Source organism: Bacillus rossius, chromosome 11, assembly GCF_032445375.1.
Source record: "Bacillus rossius redtenbacheri isolate Brsri chromosome 11, Brsri_v3, whole genome shotgun sequence".
Classification (NCBI taxonomy): Eukaryota; Metazoa; Arthropoda; class Insecta; order Phasmatodea; family Bacillidae; genus Bacillus; species Bacillus rossius.
In genome coordinates this window covers 54,478,418-54,496,438 of record NC_086338.1, presented here as the reverse complement: position 1 = coordinate 54,496,438, position 18,021 = coordinate 54,478,418, and the positions used below count along the sequence as shown (strand labels likewise).

The 18,021-nt window shown below is 44.0% G+C and overlaps 1 protein-coding gene across 6 annotated transcripts in view; it reads left to right on the top strand.

The window, feature by feature from the left end:
- LOC134537016 (LIM domain only protein 3-like) overlaps positions 1 to 18,021 on the top strand; it is a 222,760-nt gene that overhangs the window by 139,869 nt on the left and 64,870 nt on the right. For all 6 annotated transcript variants that reach the window (XM_063377200.1, XM_063377199.1, XM_063377198.1 and 3 more), the window contains exon 3: positions 2,532 to 2,641. In XM_063377200.1, coding sequence (XP_063233270.1) covers positions 2,633 to 2,641 — 9 coding nt within the window. In that variant the 5' untranslated portion in view covers positions 2,532 to 2,632. The remainder of the gene's footprint in view (positions 1 to 2,531; positions 2,642 to 18,021) is intronic.

Sequence of the window (18,021 nt, the reverse complement as noted above, 5' to 3'; positions counted from 1 at the left end):
CGCTCACCACTGACTCAAAGACTGTATCCGTAACACTGTATGAATTCTGTTTTCATGCGCTTAAAATGTAACATTTTGTTTTATCTTTGCTAATCTGTACCTCCTAGCATTGCTGCCGAGTCCGTGGCACAAAGATAATACGTATGGGGGGCATAGCGTCACTTTTTTTTACAGTATCAGTGACAAAGAAGCGAGACGTGCTTCATTTTGCCACGTTTTGGCCGCGTTTATCTGTTCGTCGGCCTCCACTTGCAATATGGATCTACCAACCACTGTCGTGTCAATTTTCCAGTGCTAATGATAGCATTAAATTAATCGCGAATAGATGTTAAGATGCATTTGAATTGTAGCATGCTAATATTAATGCGAACTCTATTCAATTAATCACCTTCATACTGGAAGTATGGAGCCATCTTGGTGTATATTGTGTCTAACACACAGCAAGGAATTTCATGCAGGTGAAGCAGTTATAACTAGGGACCCGAAAAATTCGCGGTTTCGATGGCCTTTCGGATAGACTGCATATTCCCCTGTACACTTGGGCAAATAACGCAAGTTCATTGGCTAGTGACTTGTAGTCGTCTCATCTGGTTTGTCTGTGATTCGATCCTTCTTTGGTTGAGAGTTTTTAATTGGTCGAGATTCGTCCAGATGAACAGAAAGCCAATAGCAAAAATCATCTAAAATGTATATGTATTTGAATTTTAACCTATCACCGAATGAATCCGCGAATTTTTCCGGTCTGTAGTAATAACTAGAGACACGGAAAATTCGCGGGTTCATTTCGTGTTATGCTAAAATTCAAATAATTATACCTTAGTGCTGCTTCTGTCTTGGGTTCACTGTTAATCTGGAGGACGGAGGGCCAATTAGAGACCCTCACTCATAGAAATGTCGAATCACAGGCCACTCAGTCGAGACGACTCACAGGTCAGCAGCCAATGTATAGTTGGCATTTTCCCGAGTGTGTAGAGGATATTGGAGTCTATCCTGGAGGCCATTGGACCCGCGAATTTTTCCGCCCCCTAGTGATAACTAGGGACCGGAAAAATTCGCGGATTCATTCGGCGATAAGCTAGAATTCAAATACATATACATTTCAGATGATTTTGCTATTGGCTTACTGTTCATCTGGACGAATCTCAACCAATTAACAACTCTCTACCAAAAAAAAAGGATCGAATAACAGACAAACCAGCCAAGACGACTCACAAGTCGGCAGCCAGATGAACTTGCGTTTGTTTGCCCGAGTGTGCAAGGGGAATGTGCAGTCCATCCTGGAGGCCATCGAAACCGCGAATTTTCCCGGTCCCTGGTTATGACTACAGGGAAGTGACGAGTGTGCTGTGTGGTCGCAGGTGGGGCAGGGATGACTACAGGGAAGTGACGAGTGTGCTGTGTGGTCGCAGGTGGAGCAGGGATGACTACAGGGAAGTGACTAGTGTGCTGTGTGGTCGCAGGTGGGGCAGGGATGACTACAGGGAAGTGACGAGTGTGCTGTGTGGTCGCAGGTGGGGCAGGGATGACTACAGGGAAGTGACGAGTGTGCTGTGTGGTCGCAGGTGGAGCAGGGATGACTACAGGGAAGTGACGAGTGTGCTGTGTGGTCGCAGGTGGGGCAGGGATGACTACAGGGAAGTGACGAGTGTGCTGTGTGGTCGCAGGTGGAGCAGGGATGACGACAGGGAAGTGACTAGTGTGCTGTGTGGTCGCAGGTGGGGCAGGGATGACTACAGGGAAGTGACGAGTGTGCTGTGTGGTCGCAGGTGGGGCAGGGATGACTACAGGGAAGTGACGAGTGTGCTGTGTGGTCGCAGGTGGAGCAGGGATGACTACAGGGAAGTGACGAGTGTGCTGTGTGGTCGCAGGTGGGGCAGGGATGACTACAGGGAAGTGACGAGTGTGCTGTGTGGTCGCAGGTGGAGCAGGGATGACGACAGGGAAGTGACGAGTGTGCTGTGTGGTCGCAGGTGGGGCAGGGATGACTACAGGGAAGTGACGAGTGTGCTGTGTGGTCGCAGGTGGGGCAGGGATGACTACAGGGAAGTGACGAGTGTGCTGTGTGGTCGCAGGTGGGGCAGGGATGACGACAGGGAAGTGACGAGTGTGCTGTGTGGTCGCAGGTGGGGCAGGGATGACTACAGGGAAGTGACGAGTGTGCTGTGTGGTCGCAGGTGGGGCAGGGATGACTACAGGGAAGTGACGAGTGTGCTGTGTGGTCGCAGGTGGGGCAGGGATGACGACAGGGAAGTGACGAGTGTGCTGTGTGGTCGCAGGTGGGGCAGGGATGACTACAGGGAAGTGACGAGTGTGCTGTGTGGTCGCAGGTGGGGCAGGGATGACTACAGGGAAGTGACGAGTGTGCTGTGTGGTCGCAGGTGGGGCAGGGATGACTACAGGGAAGTGACGAGTGTGCTGTGTGGTCGCAGGTGGAGCAGGGATGACGACAGGGAAGTGACGAGTGTGCTGTGTGGTCGCAGGTGGGGCAGGGATGACTACAGGGAAGTGACGAGTGTGCTGTGTGGTCGCAGGTGGGGCAGGATGGGTCCGGCCGGCGCTGGCGTGCTGACGCGCGCGCGCGGCTGACGCTGTGTCCGCCGCCGCAGCCCAGGGGACATGCACAGCACGGACAATGCGCCAGGTGAGTCTCCGTGTGCATGGTCCACTCATGGACACAGACTGGCGGAGGTCACCGCAATGCACCGCCTTTTGACGTGACAACGTCCAATAAATCTATGAACGCCGGCTGCACGCACGAAAAAGTGTGTCCCGTTACGCACATTGTCCCGTTACGCACATTGTCCCGTTACGCTCATTGTACGCTTGCGCCGCATCTATCTCTCTTCCACTCGATTGGAACGACCATCGATTTGATTTTTTCGAGGCACGTTAAACTTGAAACACTCCCATTAGTTTCCTACTTTTCCTATCATCGTCCTATCCTTAACAGAGTAACACAGATTGGAAGAAGTTAAATAGCGAACATGTATAAAAGTTATAGTTAAAATAATCTGTTCGTTAAAGTAATAAACATATTTGAATTAATGAGTGCAAATAAAAGTAAATTTATCAATTAAATTGTAGATGTCATTTCATTTCTTCTTTGTATCCATACAAAATAGTGATAATTCAATAAAAATTATTAAATTTTATTCATAAAAGTATGTAATCATTTCATCAATGTTTTGTTATGACGTTGTCACGTTAAACTATCGTCCGTAAACCGACTTTACAGACAACCAATTTTTTACCAACATAACCTTCCAATACGTGTCTCATGGCTAATGTTTCTGACTCGCTCCATAGGAAAAGTTATAATGCAAGCATGTTTTTTTGTAAGTTCTTGCCCTCAGCTACCACAGAAATTTTTAAACGTCGTCAAGTCAAAGCTCGGCGTTAGTTTTTGAGGGAAAGCGCAAGTGCGCTGGAATACGCAGGCCGTGTTGGAGAGAAAGTTTATTACAATGCTGTGAAATTCTAAGCTTCAAACCCTTTACAATTGTTTGCTTATTTGTGCAGTATTCGACGTGTATTAAAAAAATCTCTCTATTATTAAAATTAAAAAAAATCCTCTACGAAATGTCTGAACATCGAAAAATCCATTCTAAGAATTCGAGATCAGCAGCCATAAAGCAGATGTAATAAACGTGATTGAAGTACATGACTGTAGAGTCTAGCAGCTGTGTTGTTGGTCATTGGACGAGCGCATTTTCCCCAGTCGTTTCCAAGTGGTCGTGGTATTTCAGCCTGCCGCGAAAAAAAAAAATTGAAAATTTTCAAGCTATTTTATTTCACTTTAGAGTTTGATCAACTTTATTACGTGCGAAGTCGAAATTTTTGAACATTAAATTCCACGAAGATAATTTTCTATTGTTATTTATGACTTTTCTAGATAGCACAGCTAAGCAATTTTTTTTTTTTTTTGCATTTTCTTTGGAGAGTCCTGATTAAGTAAAAAAAAAAAATTTTTTTTTATGAATTGTGTGCCAGGAAAGTTCGTAACTTTCAAGAGAGTTTGCGAATAAAATGTTATCACGTAACATAAATTACGCTGGATGTGGTGGTATGTTTTCGGCACGGGCCGTAGCGGAAGCATTGCGATGCCTCGCCTGGGATAGTTTTATTATGCGGCCACGTATTGAAAGCTATCCAATTTTTTTTCCATTCCGAATCTTAGGGGTTTGTTCGGAGAAATAGGTGGAGGGACGATTCTTACAACTTTGATGTATTACTGCCGTTCCATTAAAGTTATCAAATATTGCCAACGTATTCGATATTCTCTCTCTCTCTCTCTCTCTCTCTCTCTCTCTCTCTAGTCTTGCTATGGGCAGGGTCGTAAGGGAAGAAAGGGGTAGCGTATGTCCCCCCCCTTCCCTTCCCTTCCCTCACCGTAACATCGCAAAGAATCACAGAAGGAAATTCAATTTAGTTTTTAGGACGGTCATAAAAGACAAAAAAAAAAGGGGTGGGGAAGTAGATTGTCCGGGAGGGAAAAGAAATAAAACAATAAAAAAAAGAAGAGGAAGGGAAGTTTTCCGCGTGGCAGCTTGAGACAGCCATCTCTTGTATTTATATTCGTCCCTTACGTACCCGCGTCAACACTTTCAATATTCAATTACAATGCGACTGTAAATCTCGATATTTATTGTTTCGCTTTCTGTTGGGTGAAGAGGATTGCTGGAGGGAGGGGGGGGGAAGTCAACCCCCTAAGGGGGTGCGGGTGAAGATAGGGGAGGGTAGCCACCTCTCCGACCCCCCCCCCCCCCCCCTTCTCTTCTTCGCCCGTCATACGAGCCTTCTCGGCGCGGGGCAGGAACAAACTTTCTCCTACTTTCTCTCTCTTTCTCTCTCCACCCCTCACCCCCCTCCTGCTCTCGGCTGCGCCGGCTCGTGCTCTTTGCCCTGACGGCACTTTCTTTTTTATGAGCGTGAAGGTCGGACTTGAAAGTAGAGTGCTGTGCTGTGGGGGCTCGCTTTCCTGAGACCTGCGGAACCCGACTACCCCTTCCTCCTTACCAACCCAACCCTTGCGCGAGCTTTTTATCCCTTTCCCCCCCTCCTCCTCACCCCTCAGCGCCTCCAAACCACGGGAGTCTGTCCGTCACTGTCGCGATCGCAGAAATTGTTTCTCTCCCCCCCCTTACCCCCTTACCCCCTTCCCTCCCCCTTCCCCACCCAACCTCATGCTCTCAGCTCCTGCCCCATACATATTTTATCCCCTCCCCCCCTTACCTCCTCCCACGCAAGCCAGATTATTACTCAGGCGATATTTATAAAGGCCGCACACACCATCTCGTTCGCAAACACGTTCCTCCTATACCCTTTATCCCCCCCTCCCCGCGTTCTTTCACTTCGAAATTCCTTCGAATGAACACAGGCGAAAAAGTATTCTACAGTCTTAATGTTTTTTTTTTCGCTCTCTCATTTTTTTTTAAATGTGTAATATCTTAGCTCTCGGTACACCGCATTTGGTGGGAGTAATTTCGTGTTTGGAACGGAAGACGCGCGGAACGGAAAAGTGTAACAAACCACGGTGCTGCCATCTGTGGCGGATGCTGCGAACCATAGTTCACAGTGATGGCATCGACTGTTTTACTGAAATAATACTGTCCATCTTGTTAAAAAATATTCATTAAATTCCTTGTCGAAAATCAGGTCCAAAGCCAGGGTTTGTTTGATTTTTTTTTTCTAATTTTTTTTTCTTGCGGAAACTACGTGTGATTCGTGTCCAGAAACGTAGCTGAAATGACATAAAACACACCGGAATGCTCGCCCAAGACACCACATTGGATGGCACACCCGCACACGCACACACTATCGTACGGGATTCTGGTACGCCTGTCCCTACTGTGGTGGCACACCACCAAACACTAAATAAAATCTATAAAATATAACAGCTTAAAAACATGAATATTTTAAATTACAAATAAGCACAGTTCTAAATTTTTTAGCAAGTCAAAATAAATTACAAGAAAAGTACGACGTAGCAAAATCTATGGATATGGACCGGAAAAACTAGCGGGTTCAAATAACCTCTAGAATGAACTTTATAGTTCTACGTACACTCGGTCAAATGTCACCCTCCCATTGGCTGCTGTCTTGTGGAGGTGTCCCAAAGTAGCGGCATGTGATTCGATATAGCTTCGGTTGAGTGTTTCTCACCGGCCCAGAGTCGTCCAGGTGATTTGTGAGCCAATTGCAGAGGCAGCACTGAGGTATAACTATTTGAATTTCAGGCTGTCGGGAAATGAATCCGCAAATTTTTCCGGTCTCTATCTATGTATCTTGAGTGTAAATACAAAAAAAAATATATTAGAGTAAATGCCAGATGGAGGCGTGCCAACCGCCTCAACACAACCCTCCTAAGCCTGTGGTTCGTGATCGGCGAGCCATCAAGTTCTTTACGCCCTGCCGTTTAGCGTCCAGACACTTCTTGCACCTTTATCTTTACAGCCCCGTGGGCGCGCGAACAGCCAGACTATCCCTCTCGTCTTGTTCGGGTTTACGGCTTGCTGTTATCGGCGCGACAAGCCCTTCTCCCCCCCCCCCTTCACACTCCCCCCCCCCCTCACCAACCCCCGGCCGTAGCTTGTCGTTTTTTTTTTTTTTCCTAACCTAAGTTAAAACTAAGTGTGTAAGGGAGGGGTCTAGGTAGGGAAGACTCTAAGTGCGTCTCAGGGCAAGCCCTATACGCTCTAAACATGCGGGTTTTTAACCATGCAGAAAAGGTCACGTGCATCATGTGCTAGGAGGGGATTGGCCAGCCATGGCAGACGTTTTCGCCATGACTAACTCCCCTCACTCTTAATTCTAGACTAAAACTAGATAAGTTGGGCCCAGGTAAAACCTCCATAGACAGAGGGAAAACCCTGGGCACATACATGCGGGATGCAAAGGTCATGCATTATTACAAGCAGGTGGATTACAGGAATAGAAGGATGGTCCTGGAAGAAGAGTGGGGCGTGGTAGAAGTTCTACTATGCAAGGGGTGGGGCACTTGGACTTTTAGTCCGCATTGGTTTGGTCAGGTCTGGTCATTTTGGGGGCGGCTTATGCCGTTTCCCGTCGTGCTGCCAGTTAGCACTCATTGTGGCTGTGTAATATGATCGTGTAAGTGGGCGGTCGCGAACTGTGGCGTCGGACTAGACTCCAGAGGTGTGACATAGCTTCAGGTCGACCTGTCGCCAGTAAAAGGCTGTCGGTCAGTTAGAGAAATTGCCACCATCTGTCATTGAAAAGTCCTAGCTGCAGTCCTAGCTTGTCGTGGCTTGTGGAGTTGCGCGCGCGCCCCCCTTCTGTTTACCTTCCCCAATTTCCCCGCAAAAGATCCACCGAGACACGCTCATACAACATGTCCGCGCGTCTCGTACGTGGCTATTACAAAAGTTATTTATCACCCAATGGATAGGGACGGGAAAAATTCGCGGTTTTGATGGCCTTCAGGATAGACTGCACATTTCCCCTGCACACTCGGGCAAACAACGCAAGTTCATTGGCTGCCGACTTGTGAGTCGTCTCATCTGGTTTGTCTGTGATTCGATCCTTCTTTGTTTGAGAGTTTTTAATTGGTTGAGATTCGTCCAGATGAACAGTAAGCCAATAGCAAAATCATCTTAAAGGTGTATGTATTTGAATTTTAACATATCGCCCGAATAAATCCGCGAATTTTTTCCGGTCTCTACGCACGAGATCACCGCAGCCCTGCAGGTCTAACTCGATGCCCTCCCCCCTCCTCCCTCGTCCCTTATTCCCAGGGAGGAGAACCTTCTTCGTTTCATACATTTCAAACATTCGCGTCGCTGCCGCCGCAAAAGCCCGCGGCCCATAAATCGCGTCCATCTGTTGCGGCGTGGCTGGCCGGGAGTGCCCTGGGAGAGCCGCAACTTCCACCAATCCCGGAGCGCATCTGCCCGCGGGGCACCTCAGGGGGTCGGCAACGGTCGTGAAACTTCTTCTCTTCCTTCCCCTACCCCCGGGACTACCCAATATGGTTAGAGACCAGGAAATTTCGCAGATTCGTCTGGCTTCAGAGTAGAATTTAAGGTCGTAGGTGTGTTCAACCCATGTTTGCTTTCCCATTGGTTGATTTCTTAGCGAGAGCATGTTTATCCTTGTTATTTGGCACTACCCGATTCGCTTACTTCTCTCCTAGCTGGGCGTCGTTTGGCTCACGGTCGTAGAGGGACGCGTGTCCAAGTAACTGCGGGCCAATCATTAACACAGTGCGAGAGTGTGAAGGTTTGCATTCTAACTTGCGACTAAATGAATGCGCGAAAATTCCGTGACTCTTAACTATGGTTCATTCGGCACGTGACGTCAATTCCGGCAGCCCGCAGCGTTGCCACGACTATTGCGCGTATCCATCGGGTAACCAAAGCAGATTTGATTAAGGGCCATGCGTATCTCGCGAAATTATCCCGAGACCAGCCGAAAGTTAAGACACTGTTTTTTTTTTTTTGTGATCGGGTGGTTTTTTTTTTTTTTTTTTCAGGTATACATGCAGGATTGTTACACCGACAATCAACGGTTATTCAGTACGGAGGCAAAATCGCGTCCTGATTGGCTCGGTCAAATAAGGTAACGACTTCTCTCGCTGTCGCTGCCGCCAATCACAAGGAAGAAACCCCCTCAAGCGGGTGTATCTTGTTGGAGTCTAATAGGCGTTCAGTTTTATTTTTTTTCCCCGGCAAAAAATACGCCTGCCCCTTGTGATGATTGTACCACAGTGCTCTCTACGACCCTGAGCCGGTTGTAAACAAGACGAAGAAGAAGTGGTTACCCAATAACGTGTTATCGACCAATGACGTAGAGACAGGAAAAATTCGCGGGTTCAATGACCTCCAGGATAGACTCTACTACACTCTACACACTCGGGCAAATGCCACCTGTTCATTGGCTGCTGACTTGTGAGTCGTCTCGATTGAGTGTCTGTGATTAGACACTTCTTTGAGCGAGGGTATCTGATTGGCCCTCATTACTCTAGATTAACAGTGAACCAGTGGTAGAAGCAGAGCTAAGGTATAATTATTTGAATTGTAGCATATCACGAAATGAATCCGCGAAGTTTGCAGGTCTCTACGGCAATGAGTAGACCATTTCGTGATACGCTCAACTTGTATAATTATTCCTTTTGTGGCGCTGTTGCTATTCGCTCACAGTTAATCCGGAGGATTATGGGCCAATTAGCGTCCACCCAGATCATTTTCACGTGCATCCTTTTCCCCCAAGGAAACGTTACTTGGTACTGTGCTTAACAGAGACCCCTGCTTCTTCGGAAGTGAAGATGGCAGCTTTCATCGTGGCTACCTCATGTGTAAGCTGATATTATTATATTATGCTTGATTATGACCAAATGATTTTTGACTCAATAAAAGGTATTTAGATAATAGTAGTCCTTCAGAATTCCATGTCTTCAAGTGTCTTTTCAGTGAATCTTTTCTAGCGAACCGCATGTGGCATTCTCTCTTCTTTCTCGTGACGTCGGGCGTTACTGCAGTGATGCAGTGATGCAATGATGTTATTGATGTTCCGAAGACGCAGGCGATGAATATATCGACGATGACCGTTAATGTTTATTTAAAAAAAAAAAAAATATTTTTTTAATTATTTTTTTTTCTTTTTTTAGAATTTAGGTCTCCTCTTGCAGGTGACACTATTCCCGTTGACATCATCTGTGCTGTTAAGACAGAAGATGCTGTTGCAGCAGCTACCGTCGAGATCTCCAAGGTTGTAGGCGTCGCTGGTATCACTATCTCCGATGAAGATGTTACTCCTCCCATCGAAATTGACTTTGGAAACGCCCAAAAACAAACTAAATCCCAGGATACTCAACGAAGAGAGCTGACCTATCACTCTACCAGATGAATACCTGTAGGGAACAAAGAACCCCAACATTTCACGTTACTATTTGCTATTGGCTTACTGTTCATCTGGACGAATCTCAACCAATTAACAACTCTCGACCAAAGAAGGATCGAATCACAGACAAACCAGCTGAGACGACTTACAAATCGGCAGCCAATGAAATTGCGTTGTTTGCCCGAGTGTACAAGGGAATCTGCATTCTATCCTGAAGGCCGTCGAAACCGAGAATTTTTTCGGTCCCTATCGATTATCTTTTTCCGTGGTTTTTTCTTTAAAATATGGTTGAATTAAATATTAATTAAAATAAATAATAACGTATTTCATATATGCAAAAGTAACTATAGCCATGTGTTGCACACTGTTTCAACATATTTCTTGTAATGTTACAAGATATTTCTTGGCAACTGGTTTCCGAAGGAATCTTTTTCAAAAGTACAGAATTTTTTTTTCTGTGTAGTTGCGTGTACAAGATCTGTAACCAAACGGCGGGTGGGTTACATAACATGGGGGGCATTCGAGACCCTTGCAGAACCAGTCCGCGAGGCAGGGAGGGGATGATTGCACAGGCCGAACTCAACCCCCTCCTCTTTGTCACTCACTCTCTCTCTCTCTCTCTCTCTCTCTCTCTCTCCACACTCCCAGCTCTTCAAATTTCCTCTCGCCCGCCGCTGTAATATTTTGAGAAGCAATTTCCGCCGCCACGCGGGTCGGGAATTACACCTGCTACGGCGCGGGCCAATAACATCGGGCCGCCGCAACTCACCCCTCCATCCCCGCCAGGCCCCCTCGACCGCACCCCCCGTCCGTCAGCCGCTAATTGCGGCGCGGTACCACGCGGTCTGAAAACATCGACCGCCCCTCTGCGAACCACGCGCCGACATTATTGCTTGTTCACCCGCGCATTATATATTTTTTTTTGTTACAGTTGGTCGTGTATTTCTTCGCCACACGTCATAACGAACTCCGAAGAGGACGTTTTGAATTTTTTTTTTTTTGGTAATTCCTCAATTAATTGGTTATTAATTTCCGTACAGCAAAACAAAACTGCTGATTTTCGTTGCCTCTTAATCATACATTATATTTAGCTCGCTACCAACTTTACAAGTCATGGCATACGTTCAGCCATCCGCGAGAAAAAGAGATTAATTTTTTTCACCGTTAATTGAAAAAAAAACATATACATCTATTTATTCCAACACAAATGCACACCACGTTAAAGTTCATATTTGCAATTTTTTTCCACTTCACAAAAAAAATATTAAAACCATTATTTACAATTCCATTTTCTTTTGTGAAAATATTTTCGCTAATGGTGGATTTCTAAACACCAAGGGTGCGGTTGAACTATTTTTTCAGAGACTGAGGCGATAAGAATTTTATTTACTATGCCGCTAAGCGTTTTTGATTCGAGTGTTTGATACTTAAGACGTAGAGAGGAGAGGGGGGGAGGGAAATCGACAAAATAAAAATTTAAATAAAAATAAATAATATTCAATTTGTGGGCGAAAATATATCACGAATAATATGGACTCATCAGTATGAAAAATAACAGTTCGCCTGCCGAAATATAAGTATCCGCCCAGACAACTCTCTTTTTTTGTGGTGATTTTAAAAAATTCCGTCGAATTATTCTTCAACGATAAAACAGCTTGGAAAGTTTTGATGAAAGGGAACAAAACTTGTTTTCTCGGGTGTTCTCACAATGAAAAAAAAAAATATATTCCCGCGCAAAAGTGCGCACACTCGTGTCACGCGGGCGACGTAGAAAAAGGTAGATACATAGTAGCCGCAGCCGTCAACTTGTTTGACATATCCCGAGCGCAAGAGGAAGGTAACTCATCCTCGGCATTTTTGATTTTCGGTCGAGTGCGCTGCGGAGTAACTGCCAAGCTAGTCTTGGTAAGGGGGGGGGGGGAGGGGGGGGGGGTTGGTGCTATAACGGCATATTGCAAAAAAAAACTCTATTTTTTTTATTTTTTTTTATTTATTTCGCCATCTCATTCACCGCGAAAGATGAAATGCCACACGAGAATACAAAGTTTTCTTGTTACCGTAAGTATTCGTGTGTTTTTTTGTTCTGCTTCTGGAGGAATTGGAGAATATGGATATTAAAGAAGAAAAATATCTTAACCTCTCTCTTCCCCCCCCCCTTATTTCCTTCCTTTTTTTCACTCCTCTCTCTCTCTCTCTCTCTCTCTCTCTCTCTCTCTCTCTCTCTTCGCCGGCAAAATACACGACCAACAGAAGAAACAAAAAAGAAAAGTTAATAAATTTTTGACAAGCGATTTATGGCGTCGGAAGTAACCAAAATTAATTTTTGTGGGCCGGGGGGGAAGGGGGGGGGGGTGTGTGTGTTTGTGGTGCAAGCAATCTCCAAAGTGTCCATCACACTAGATCTAGAGCATTTTTTTTTCCAACTGGATTCGTGCGATTCGCCAAGAATCCAGCTAATATCTGATTCACAAAACAAAAAAGGTACAATTACAATATGCTTTAAGTTAAACTGCAAATTTATTAACACAGAAAAAAAAGTCTTGTTCTTTTACAAAATATTCCTTTGTAAACCTGTTGCCAAGATATGTTTCTAATACTAGAAGAAATATATTATAACTTTGTAGAACACAATGATAGTAATTATTTTCGCATGTATGAAATACGTAGAGACCGGAAAAATTCGCGGATTTATTCGGCGATAGGATACAATTCAAATACATATACCTTTTAGATGATGTGGCTATTGGCTTACTGTTCATCTGGACGAATCTCAACCAATTAAAAACTCTCAACCAAAGAAGGATCGAATCACTGATAAGCCAGATGAGACGACTCACAAGTCGGCAACCAATGAACTTGCGCTATTTGCCCAAGTGTACAGGGGAATGTGCAGTCTATCCTGAAGGCCAACGAAACCGCGAATTTTTCCGGTCCCTAGAAATACGTTTTTCCGGATAATATCTATTACGTTTTACGAAAATTTGGAGCATAATTTTATATTTTAATTTATTTTTCATTCAAACCTTTTTTTTAAATTTTAAGCTTTATTAATTAATTTTATTTATTTTAATGCTTATTAATGTGCGCAGGTAAAAACTTTAATATACCTAGGGATGGTTTAGAAATATTTTTAACTATTGTAGGTTCTGGGACATAACAAAAAAAATTAGTTCATATTTTGAAAAACTGTGTTCGTAAATAACTGGAATGATGTCACGGGACGATCATTCGATATAGTTAGAGACCTGCAAAATTCGCGGATTCATTTGGTGATAGGCTAGAATTCAAACATATATACCTCTTGGATAATTTTTCTATTGACTTAGAAAGATCGAATCACAGACAAACCAGCTGAGACGACTTACAAGTCAACAATCAATGAACTTGCGTTATTTGCCCGAGTGTACAGGGGTATGTGCAGTCTATCCCGAAGGCCATCGAAACCGCGAATTTTGCAGGTCTCTAGGTATAGTTAATACAGTTATTTACTAACGATACAAACATATTTCGGATACATCTCGAAATTTCATTGGCTGAAATCAACAGTAAGATTTTAATTGTGCACCACAGGCACTTGTGCAAAGTCGGTTCACAATTGAAATATTACTGTTGAATTCAGCCTACGAAATTTCGCGTTGTATCCGACATCTGTTGGCAGTGTTAGTAAGTAACTATATTAACCAAGGAGTGATAGTAACCACCAAATGATTATCCCGTGACATCTGACCAGCAATTTGTGGGCACAGTTTTTCAACCTATTAGTAAATAAGGGGTATATTAAAAAATTTTAGTTAACCATTCTAAACACTTTTTTTTTTTTTTTAATTTTTGGCCAGTCACTTATGAGTAGAGACCGGAAAAATTCGCGGATTCATTTCACGACAGACTGAAATTCAAATAGTTATACCTCAGTGCTGCCTCTGCTATTGGCTCACAACTCACCTGGACGACTCTGGGCCGGTGAGAAACACTCAACCGAAGCTGAATCCAATCACAGGCCGCTACGTTGGGACACCTCCGCAAGACAGCAGCCAATGAGAGGATGACATTTGCCCGAGTGTGTAGAGTGTAGTAGAGTCTATCCTGGAGGTCATTGAACCCGCGAATTTTTCTGGTCTCTACTTATGAGTTAGCATTAATTAATTTTTGAAGCAGAAATTACACCCTAGGCATTTTTAATATCTTGGTAATTTCTTGTCACAATATGATGGATAAATAAAAACTGTTTTCTAGTCCCGCCAAAATGGCTTCCCCTACTACTCTCATTGGTTGTTGCTCCATACGTCCGTGACAGAAGTAAAATATCGATGGTGTTGAACTGCAACCTCGTATGTCAAAAAAATGAATTTTCTGATTCGACTATTTCCATGTGTAGAAAAATTTTCTTATCCTGCTGCTAAAATATCGTATGTCAAAACAAACAAATAAGGCTGTAAACATTGGATTTAAAACTTTTTTCGCATGTCAATAGTTCAAATTTTCCTGCTTCGACCTCGCATGTCAATCTTTCATGCTCTATTCCCCCTTTCCTCTGTGGTTCTATCTATGATACACAATGTTGTACTGTTCCTGTGTGTCAACAATGCTTCCTCTAGTTGTGTGCTGCAATTATTTTGTTCATCAGTGTAAGCATGATTACTGGAAGTGAAGAACTGTAATTTCCCTCGTACGCGCCCGACCGTCCTATGCGCTGTTGTGAATTTGTTAGGTTCGTAAACATGGCGGTCACTGTAACAGTGTGACGTCAGCCTCGCACGCGCTCGAGCGGACGTAAGGCCCGGACCGAGAACATGCGGCCCGTCGCTACCGTAGAGAGCAGGTCTGCTGTCCCGGGGCGAACGCCCGCCAGACGGGCTGTACAACCTCGGCCGGGGGTTATAATGGGATTGTCTTGTATGGATGATTACAATAGGGCACTCGGGCCAATCACTTTAAGAGGCGGAGAGCTGCAGTGAAGAGCCTGGAGGGGTGGTCAGGGGGGAGGAAGGGGGAGAGAGAGAGGAGTGGGGGGAACCTGAGTGGTTGTGGCGGTAAGGGCGGTAGGCCGCGTTCACACGGGTAAGACGTGCTTCGCCGCGACGCCTCTGCGCGCCTTAAGGCCCCCCGCCCACCCGGGTACACACCTGGTGCGCAGAGCTTCAGGATAAAACAACGCGATTCCAAAACTACTCGAGATACACGAGTGGCGTCTGCTTACGACAGGCATTTAAGAGGCCAATCCAGTGTTTCAGGGGCACTACGCAACCCGCGTTAAACCTCATAAGATTCAATGCTATTTTCATTTTGCTTATAACTTATTAACTAATATAGATTTCGAAATGATGCTTGCGTGATATGTAAGACAACGATGCTCATATCAAAGCCCCTTTCTTCAAAAACGTGCTTAAATTATGGTTCAAATCTAGACAATACACTTATTCATATTAGTAAAGATTAGTATAAAACCATAATTTATGCACGTTTTTGAAGAAAGGGGCTTCGATAAGAGCATCGTTGTCTTACATATCAAGCAAGCATCATTTCAAAATCTATATTAGTTAATTAGTTATAAGCAAAATGAAAATAGCATTGAATCTTATGAGGTTAACACGGGTTGCGTAGTGCCCCTGAAACACTGGAGTGGCCTCTTAAGAGTTCGCTGAGGGCCGAAAAGTACTTTTGATTTCGGATTAAGTTTTTAAACTGCTAATGCTTAAAACACATGTTTTCAGAGTAATTGTTTAGGCGAAAAACAACAGGTATAGATTCTTGAAAGCACTTTAAGGGACTTGCAGTACACCTTTATCTTCATTTCTCGGCCATACAACGTTACGGTCACCGCTCGTATCTCGCAGTTATCTGTGACGACGAGAAGACTGCGCGCCAGTCCAGAGGAGACACCGCGCTAGAAGCACCAGCGAGCGTCGCGCTTATCATCCCGCCTCACTAACACACATACACTCCTGACGAGGCGGGTCCCTTAAGCCGGGTAACACCAGGGTCGTGCTTACAAGATTCGACCGCCATATTTTCGAACCCACTGATTCACAACAGCGCATAGGACGGTCGTACGCACTGGAAGGAAATGAATGTATTTTATCTACGTTACGGAACCCATGGCGCGGCAGCCAATGAGAGTAGAGTATGATGCAAATTTTGGCGGGACTAGAGAGAACTGTTTACAAAATTATCGATTACATTCGTTCTTTAAATCATTCACGGAGTGGTAAATTACGATATAACATAATCTCTTGGACGTACGCCATTGCAGTTTCCCACTGTTAGTCATGAAAAAGGATTGAGTGTCCACAGTACTATGAATTTTAGCCTGACACCAAATGAATCGGCGAAATTTCCGGGTCTCTTCTTGCGAGTTTCTTTCCTATTGATAGTACACACGGTTTGGAATCTGGTTTCCATTATCTTATATATATAATATATAACATGTATATTAGAAATCTATCTTCCTCATCGCAACAATAATCATTCAAAGTATGCAGTGTGCAGTGAAACAGGCTTTAACTAATGTAACGCGCCATTACTAGAGACAGGAAATAATCGCGGATTCAAATCACGATATGATAGAATCCAAACAACTGTACCTTTAAATTGCTTCTCTGATTGGCTCACAGTTTATCTGAAGGACTTTGAGCCAATGAAAAACCTTAAACCAAAAAAGTATCGAATCGCAAGCGTCCCAGTTGACAGGTGACACGTTTCAGTAGCCAATGAGCAGGTGGCATTTGCCCGAGTGTGTAGGGGATGGTGGAGTCTATCCTGGAGGTCATCCAAAGTGCGAGTTTTTCCAGTCTCTAGCCATTACTGTCGTTAGCGCTGTCATAGTTTCATTGCGCTGTTGCAGAATAGCTTGAAATTTCAAATAAACAATTCTGGGTACATTTTATTTGCTCTCTGTGGAACGCGAAACGATGTGTCAGATGAGATTAGTTTCTGCGCCACAACTGATGTTCGGATACCGAATAACGAATAAGACATGGAAGGGAAATGTGTTTTAAATGGTCAGTTTGGATTTAGTTGGCGAACCCCGCCTCTTCCTCCCTTCAATTAGCCGAATGGAATAAAAGGGCGTTAAAAAAAACTCAAATTGTAAGAAACGGTCATTAAAGCCACCAAGTGTTACCATCTCTATACTCATTAGTTTGAGAGGTTTTTGTCAACTTTGATGTAGGATACTTAAACTTTCTGCTTAATTCATTTAGCTGGGAATAAAAAAAAATGCCTGTTTCTGAGTCATTATGACGCAGCAAATGGAATAACCAATTAACTTTGCGAGAGATTATTCTCGTTTTCGCAATTAGTGAATGGCTCACGGTAAAAAAAAAAGTACCCTCGAAATTCGTTATAACATTTTAATTATGTCTGGAGTGTGAGGAGAAATCCTTAGCGGACACTCGAAAAGGAGGGGAGGAAGGCTAGAAACAAAAAGAGGAAAACACGAATTTTAATCGCGGGTTGCTTCGTGGGAGTGCATATCTGGGTTTTAAAAATTGTAATTACACTTTTGTTGGTATCACGAAGAATTAATTACGAAATTATTTTTGGTTGCCTAGTAACAACACTTCATGTGTTTGACATGTAGCGTAATTAATATTACACAGTTATTATTTTTTTTGGTAGTATTTTAAAAAACATACAGTGAAAGTTAATAACATATGCAATATTGTATGAAAAAATTTCACTACCAAAATATCGCGAATATCGTATGAATTTATTAACACATCCTTAGAGACCGGAAAAATTCGCAGATTCATTTCACGATATGATAGAATCCAAACAACTGTACCTTTAAATTGCTTCTCTGATTGGCTCACAGTTTATCTGAAGGACTTTGAGCCAATGAAAAACCTTCAACCAAAAAAGTATCGAATCGCAAGCGTCCCAGTTGTCAGGTGACACGAGTCAGTAGCCAATGAGCATGTGGCATTTGCCCGAGTATGTAGGGGATGGTGGAGTTTATCCTGGAGGTCATCCAAAGTGCGAATTTTTCCAGTCTCTACACATCCTAAACAAATGTCAGACACGCAGAAAACATTTATTCTGTACTTTTACAAAAAGATTCCTTTGGAAACCAGTTGCCAAGAAATAGTTTGTAATACTTCAAGAAAGATATTTTACAGTTGTACAACACGTGGCTATGATTGGTTTTTCAATCGTGAAATACAT